At 41.6% G+C, this 8,501-nt stretch overlaps 1 protein-coding gene across 1 annotated transcript in view; it reads right to left on the reverse strand.

Moving 5' to 3' along the window:
* SEMA3D (sema domain, immunoglobulin domain (Ig), short basic domain, secreted, (semaphorin) 3D) overlaps window positions 1–8,501 on the reverse strand; it is a 49,678-nt gene that overhangs the window by 9,584 nt on the left and 31,593 nt on the right. Inside the window, exons 7-10 of the mRNA XM_010183334.1 lie at window positions 7,332–7,373; window positions 5,922–6,079; window positions 3,119–3,183; window positions 733–872 (exon numbers count right to left, since the gene is read on the reverse strand). Of these exons, the coding sequence (XP_010181636.1) occupies window positions 733–872; window positions 3,119–3,183; window positions 5,922–6,079; window positions 7,332–7,373 (405 nt within the window). The remainder of the gene's footprint in view (window positions 1–732; window positions 873–3,118; window positions 3,184–5,921; window positions 6,080–7,331; window positions 7,374–8,501) is intronic.

Genomic DNA, 8,501 nt, shown 5'->3' on the forward strand with positions numbered 1-8,501 from the left:
GGGAGCATGTGGGGACCTGGAGGCTTCTCCAGGTCTTCTCCACCAGTGAGGACCCCAAACCTGCCTGCTGCAGGAACTGAGGGTCATCACAAATCTCACAGCTTTCTACTACAGATGCAAGGTGCAGTTCTTTAACTTGACCTCTCTGCATCAGCGTAGAGCACCCTTTAAGAAAAATCCTCAGGCTCCACTAACAAGAAAGGAGGAAATAACAAGGTTTTTACTGCACAGACCATTCCTTCTCTGGGGAGAGATGGAGAGAAGCAGCAAGCCATACGCACAATTCTTACCTACACTGTTTAACAAAATAAGGGAAGGCAATCGGTCACTAACAGGAGATTTTATTAAAACAAAAGGTTTTGAACATACTTTCATCCAAATAAGAAGTTATTGTGCTAATTACTGGACAAAAAGGTACTTTTTTTTCCCAGTACTTTTATTTTTTACCACTGTTCAAAGCCGAACTTATCTTTTCTTCTTTTTTCTTTTTTTTTTCTTTTTCTAATAAAATGCACATGCAAGTCAAAATAAATATCTAAATCTGCTTATGACGGAGTGCAAATGGCTTCTCTCTTCCCCACTGCATGCCTCAAATGGTGATACCAGAATGCTATATGATACCTAAGGTGAGGCAAGGAAAAGTAAAACATCAACTAATCCCAATAACTCCTGCCTTTCAATGCTCAGCTGAATTGTCTATAGAGGAAACTTGCCTTGATGACTATAACTTACCTCTTCTCGATGTTCTTCTTCAGAGCGCTGAATATACCACCTAATAGAGGCTTGCTGGGACTTAGGAATACATTCCAGAAAAGTTGAATTAAATTCAATGCCAAAAATCACCTTTTCATCAGCAGTTTCATGACTAATGCCTGGAAAGCAAACACAGTACAGGAGATTAACCCTGACCTGGTTTTTAAAGCAATGGGAAAATAGACTGATTCAGAACAGATGCTATAAGAGTGAGTGAATTATAAAAAAGCAAAAGGAAACTTAACTTTTAGCTTAAACTATAACTATGAGGATTTAGAGACGGCTGCTAACCTTCCTTCAGTGCAACTGGTTTTTAAGGAGGTTAATAAAATCGATATCACAAGCTTGCTCTGTTTTAAAGTTGAGGCTTTCACCTTTGAGGAATTTAAAATCTGACCTGTATTTTTCCTTTAAGTAATGTAACTACTAGATCTGAGCGACATGGAGCAGCTGCTACAGGTAGATTGTAGGGTTTGGTTTGTTCATCCCAAACACTTTAAAGGAGTCACAGGGCTTTTACCTTCCTTTGGTATAATTTGAAGTGCCCTGTAGTATGTTTCAGAACAAACACTGAAGTAGTTGTGTGCACAACTGGGATCCTTTCTTGGACTTCTGTGAAAACCTGAGCAAGTAATTTCTGATCTCTGTATCTCCATTTCCCTTTGCAGCCTGTCTTATCAGTGTCTTATCTGCCTTACCATCAGACTAAAGCTGTATCTTACACCCTGACAACAACAGAAAGGAAGGTGAAAACAGTGATGTCTCCTAAATCAAAAGTTAGCTTGATAACAAAATGAATATAATTTTGGATTTTTTTTCCAATAGAATAAGTACCTATATGAGATCTATAGAAATTCAAGCTCTCTGCATTAAATGCTTTTCTTTTATTTCACTGTGCCACTGAGATTTCAGTAGAGCCAAACAACTTCATGCAGCCAATGAAGTCTCTGCAAAGGAATCTCACACAGTGGAGCACTGAATTTAAATAGGTTTTGGGGCCATAATGTTATTAATTATTGCAAATGGCATAAATAAGCCAGGAGCTTGGAGTGGCACAGGTCAGCTTCATTGTTTTATAGCGCATGGGGGTCATCCCCAGCTGGATAAAATTACTATTAGTGGTGCTGCATCAGTGCAAAGGATTAATACCAATTTCTGTGCTAAGTCATTTTACATTTCTGTAGTAAAGCCAACTCTTCCGGTATCTCTTTCTTCTTCCAGGAAAATGTGACATTGTCAGTATTTCTGCTATGGTTTCTATAACCTTGAGCTTTGCACAGTCTCAGATACCACTATTTGGAGAGCCATGGTAAGCAAGAGGGGAAATTCTGTCCCTTTGAGAATGAACAGGAATTTTGTCATCGACTTTAATGGAAATGAGATTTTACCTTGACATTTTAACTGTGTCTGCAAGCACGCATAGAGTCAGAGTCCTCTATACTGTGCAACAGACTTAGGTCTTTGATCTTGTGGCAAGCAGCTCTGTTTTCTGCAGTGGTTCAAGCTGAGATCTGCGGCAGGCATCCAGTACCGCAGCGGTACAAAAATAACCAGAGATCAATGGAAAGTGGTGGCTCGTCCCGAATCAAACATTCAATGCAGTGATACAATCAATACTGTTTTGACTGGATTGTTTACTTTAATAAGTGGTTAGAAGAGCCCCAGACAAACCCAAGGTCGGTTTTGAATGCTTTTCATTTATTTTATGCTGCCACAGAGGCTGCCGCACAACCACAGGATTTCATACTGACAATGCTCGCTGTAAGGGAAGTGCTACAGTTGCCAAAGGAGCAAGCCAGACCCTTTGGCATCTGAAAAGAGGGTGTGGGAAAGGGAGTGGGGAGCTGATGGGGAGAAGGGTGGGTAGGCATTTGTTAATAACAGGAGTATTTAAGTAGCTGTGGGGAGGGGAAGGGGCTGGTTTGGCATCTGGAACTGGGCTTTGGGACTTGTGTGAAGCGTATGCGGCAGATGGGGAGAAGATGGCATGTTCCTCGTTCACCCCTGCAGGATTCCTTACAGGATTATCTTCCCTGTTTCTGGATAAGCACAGGTCCCAGTAGCTACTTGTAGGGATGTGTTTGGGGTTTTTCCTTCATGGGCCCAGCTCACTCCCCTGGGTGAGCAGTTGGGAGGGTCACCCATAAGGGATGCAATGGTGCCATCCTATGCAGGCTGTCCTTTATCAGCCCTGGATCCCCAGATTTAACTGTAAGAGGGTAATGTGTATGAAGTACAGAAAAGGCAACTGCTTTAAAGGTGTTATTCTGTCAAGCTCAGCAGGTTTTCGCAGAAAGACAGAGATCCTTACAGCAAACTCTTTTGTCAAAGCAACAAAAGAGCAGGAAAGGTGCGAAATACTCACTGTCTTCCACGTCCCAGCATTGTGCAACAGGGTCTCCATATTTGACATCTTGCCTTCTGGCTCGCCTATAGGAAGAACATGCAAACTTGTAACACTTCAGGCATAATTGCTGGAATTCAACAACAAAATACAGAGGAGCTCAGCAGATGTGGTCTTGTGTTGCTCCCACCCTACCGCTGACAATTATAGTCTTAACTGAAACCAGCCTCACCCTCAAAGCAGCATGTGACCGAGAGAGATTTGTACAGTTGACATCAAGAAAAAGGCCTATGATTTGGGAAAACCACTGGGAGGGGAAAGAAAAAGAGAGAGGGAAAAAAAATCTGCCTAGAGTAAAGAGCATGCAATTTAGTGACAAAAAGATCACCTAAACCTGCTTTAGGAGCATGGGGCACAGGGATCCTGGTGGGGTGGACCATCTCGGAAATATCTAAGACCATACTTAATGTTGTATGTCATGGAAAAGATCTGACGTTCAAGGGGTGATACTTAACATTGAGCTCCGGATCAGCCTCAGGTAAGCCAACATTTAAAATTAAGAGAGAAAAGTGTATGTTTTAGTTTGGTAACGAACAAATGACAAATCTCATTATCTTTTAGATTTATGGATAAAAAAAATCTTGAGACAATGGTCTGAGATGGTCTGTTCCCTTCCATACCTAGTTTACCTGTAATCTCTGAGTGTGTTATGTAAACTCACTGTGATGTAGTATAATTTCAGTTTAATGGCTTTTAAAAATTATTTTAAAAGGAAACTCTGTGGGTGATTACATTTACCTCCAGAGAGCTACAAAAAAAGTTTATATTTTAATTTTTTAGGAGAAGAATTGGAGGCCCAAGGAGGAACAGAATCCTCCCTCAAAGCCACACTGGAGATAACAGGAGTGGGAATTGTGTTCAATTCTGGGCCCCTCACTTCAAGAAGGACAGGGAGTTGCTTGAAAGAGTCCAGCGCGGGGCCACAAGGATGATTGAGGGAGTGGAGCATCTCCCGTATGAGGAGCAGCTGAGGGAGCTGGGTCTCTTTAGCTTGGAGAAGAGGAGACTGAGGGGTGACCTCATTAATGTTTCTACATTTGTAAAGGGCGAGTGTCAGGAGGAAGGAGCCAGGCTCTTCTCTCTGATGTCCAATGACAGGACAAGGGGCAATGGGTGCAAGATGGAACATAGGAGGTTCCATGTGAACATGAGGAAAAACTTTTTTACTGTGAGGGTTACAGAGCACTGGAACAGGCTGCCCAGAGAGGTTGTGGAGTCTCCTTCTCTGGAGACATTCAAAACCCTCCTGGATGTGTTCCTGTGTGACCTAGTTTAGGTGATCCTGCTCTGGCAGGAGGGTTGGACTGGATGATCTTTCGAGGTCCCTTCCAACTCCTGAGATTCTGTGATTCTGGGACCTCCTATGTCCAGAGCAACGCCTTGGCTGTAGAGAGGGTTCCTGAGGGAAAACTGTCTGCTGTCGTAAAAGCTGTAGACATGCTGGAAGCACAGTGCTGACAAAAAATATTGAAGTAACTGATCTGCTGGAGGATTCCCAAGGCCAGGCACCTGTCCTCTGTTTTGAAGCCACAGACTTTTGGCCTTACCATCAAATTGCACATCTGTTAAAATGCATGGACCATCAATCTCTGTGTCCCATCCCACCTCAGGCTTCAGCAAGCCTCATGTGTCACTAACTTTGCAGTGAGCCTGAACACTTGCTTTTCTCCTTTCATTTATGCTTCTCTGAATTTAGTTTGCTTTGGCTTTGAGGGAAAACACATAAAGTTCCTTGACACCATGACACAATAACCTATGAGTCATTAACTTCAATGGTTTGTCTAATTGCTCAGGTCCTAGCGCTGCGACCCCTAAGGTAGGAAGACTTATTCCAGAGCCTGAGCTCAGACTGCAACCTTACTGCATGAATTACTGTCAGGAAGGCTTCATCCAAAGGGGAATTAGGAGGCTGTGACGGACTCTGTCTCAATGAGGGAGGTCAGAGCTCCTTTTGGCCTAAATTAGCTAAAAACTCCAAGAGACACATTCAGCAGCTTAGGTACTGCACTGCTGGAGCCTGCAGCATGCTCTCCCTCCATGCAGATTCATGTTGTTGTCCTGACTGGTGGGTATAGAAAGTTGAGATGAGGCTTCTTTTGCTGTTTAAAAACTGCTCCTGGTGTGGTTAAATCACAGTACCTAAATCTCTGTCTCCCTCTTATAGCTAGAACACAAATCATAGAATCACAGAATGGTTTGGGTTGGAAGGGCCCTTAAAGATCATCTAGTTCCAGCCCCACTGCCATGGGCAGGGACACCTCCCGCTAGACCAGGTTGCTCAAAGCCCCATCCAACCTGGTCTTGAACACTTTCAGGGAGGGGGCATCCACAATTGTTTGTTTAGATCAAGGGATTAAATGTATTTTATTATTGACCACTCTGGGATACTATATTAAACTCTGCTTTATAACTACAGTCTTGCCCTATGCAAAAGTCAGAACCTTAAGAGAGGCTCTTGCATTTCAGGCAGAGTTAACCACAGCCTGGACCTTTATCTGAGCATCACATGCCTTAAAGTATTCAAGATAAAAAAGGAAAGTGATGGATTTATGTTAGCTGCAGTAGCCGAGTTACAGTCACACACACTTAAACAAAGCTTTGTTGTCCTCACATCTCTTCCAGCAGAAATGTGAAACACATTCAGAGTAAGATCAAATTTTAAGGCAAATGCCTAAGTAAAAAGGCAACACGTTCTGATTAGGAACCTCTACAATTCTTGCAAGCAGCAAGATCTTTTACAGCACATTGTATATTTTTTTCTTACCTTTTAGAAGTGGGGGCATATCTGGAACAGGAATTTCCATCCCAGGCACAGTATGGGTCTCTGGCAAGGCAGCAATCTGCACAAGCCTTCCCATACGTGTGACATCTGTGTAGGGAGAGCTGAACCAATCCATCCCTGGAACCAATGTACAATTGTTGCTGCAAATCAGGCAAAACAAATTAATTAGGCGCATTCTCCAAGTAGCCTGCTAGAAAAGTTCCCTCCTTCAGTGCCACAGAGACTTTCAACCTTGCCCTAGATTTTATGAAATGAGAGAAAATACCTCCTTTACTGTTAAAAGTTTCTAAAGGTTCAGTGTGAACTGGTCAGTCCCCATCAATCCCTGACAACACAGCAGAGAGGAAAGGAGACTGCAGTCTTGGAAAGACACCAGCACTCAACACCCTTACACCTTTAGATTCGTGCTGTAATAAAAAATCAGAAGCAAATCATGGAAAGAATAGTTTAATAATACATTTGAAAGCAAAGGGCTTGATAGCCATAACATTAAGCCTCTGGGAACTAGGGATGACCTTGTGTGAATAAAACCTCATCTTTTGCTTCTGATCCTTAGGTAGGATGGGGATAATATTACTCCCCTCTCCCCAATGTGTGAGCAGATTGCCTGTTGAGACAAGGGTGGTCCAATCGCTAGTTGTTGAGCCAGAACTGGATCATGCAACACTTCCAGCTGGCCTGCCACCTTTTTTCAGGAGAGATGGGACCCAGCTGTGCTGTGCGTGCCTGAACGGCAAAATCCCTCCTCCGGCATGAGGGAGGCATGTTGTGCCGGAGCTGCTCTGGCCACCTATGTGGGGCAGGGAGGGTTGGCTCTGGTGTCATGCTGCCTCCTGAATGTGCACATAGCCATCATAGAGCTTGGAGATGCCATAAAATTGATTCCCATCAGGAGATTCCCAACTGGGACTGGCTCCGGTGGCTGCCAGGATTGGACCACACAAGTTTAGACTGCAATTTTAGAGAAGGGAGAGTGGTTTTCAGTCTGTGTGCACACAACCTTTAGCACAATGGGGCCCTGATCTCTCCTGACTACTAATAAAAATAACAACAATAATAGCAATAATAATTTATTGCTATATTGTAAAGAGACAAGTATTTCTAACATCCGGAAAACGAATGTGCATTAACTTCATTCACAAATCCCACTACCACATGACTAAGGATTTGTTTCCATGAATAATTACCAACTTGGGTACACAAATTACTGTTTGTAAGCAAATGTGAATTAGAAAGGCAAACAAGTTCAAACATATCTCCTTCTTTCCAGATGTGTTTTAAGAGTCATCCATGGAAAGCTTGGCCATTAAGCAACAGGCATCACCTGAAAATAGCAAGCTAAGTGTTCAGTGTACCATATATCCTGCAGTAATTAAACGAGCTTGTGATTACCTGCTTCTGAGAAATCTCCATGGTTGAGATAAATGAAGGGTGCTGAAAAATGAATTAGTAAGGTGCATTAGTTTACACATTATTTGTTCTTAGTGAAGAACAGAACCTAACATATAAAAAGTAAATAAAATTACAGATTCATTTGCTTGGCTTAAACAAATATGAAAAAGAAAAAAAAAAACCAAACCAGAAAATCATGCTTCCAAAAATATCTCCCATAAATTTTCCCTGCTACTTATAAGGCAACTGGCTTTAATTCTCAACGTTTGCAATCTACTCCATCCTGGGGACTGGCAATGAGACTTCACATCAACTTAAGTTCTTATTAAGCACTATTTGAAAGGCTTAGATGACTTTTAAGGAGCCCTTGCATCAGGATGTATTGACTACTGTGAGAATCAGTGAAATTTTTGCCAGTGACTGATGTAAGAACAAGACAAAGCTCAGGGTATTATTTGTCACCTAATAGAAGATGATTAATTTAAGCCTATTCTTTAATGTTAATGCCGTTCAAGGAAATAAGGGATTCAATTTTCTGGATTCAAAAACATAGAGGTAACAGTTATAAATGTTACTAATAAAAATGTGAAGCAATGTCTGCTGAGCAGAAAAAAACCTAACCTTTTTTTTTGTTTTAAATATGATATGGTAGATTTGGCTTTGATGTTATGTTTTAAGAATGCAGCAAGTTGGTGCACATACAGAAACTGCTGATTACTTGGCAGGCCTCTGAGTAATCCTGGTATTTTTTGAGTAATATTTACAAGTGGCGTCCAAGACAGTGGGAAGAAAACACGGAGATACTTTAAATCAAAGTTTCATTATACACATGACATATCAGAAGGCATATGGAGAAATACGGTCTTTGAAATAATTATTAAATATTCTGTCCTTATATTTGGAAAACACTGTCTCTAAGTCCCAAATTCAGTTATTTTAGTATGGACAAAAATTCTGGCTAAGACCTCCATATAGGAGAGAGGATGTGTGAGAAAGTAATCAAAATGTCAGGGATAAACTGTGTATAAGCTTTGATGAAAAAGTAATGGGAAAATTGAAGAATAGCTATACAGCATGAGAAGAAAGCAAAGTGAGAATGCAAAGAATGAAGAAAAAGTTACTAAATGGAAAAGAAATTCAGTAGGGAAGACACAGGTCTCTATATTCCTG

Source organism: Mesitornis unicolor, unplaced genomic scaffold, assembly GCF_000695765.1.
Source record: "Mesitornis unicolor isolate BGI_N332 unplaced genomic scaffold, ASM69576v1 scaffold23174, whole genome shotgun sequence".
NCBI lineage: Eukaryota > Metazoa > Chordata > Aves > Mesitornithiformes > Mesitornithidae > Mesitornis > Mesitornis unicolor.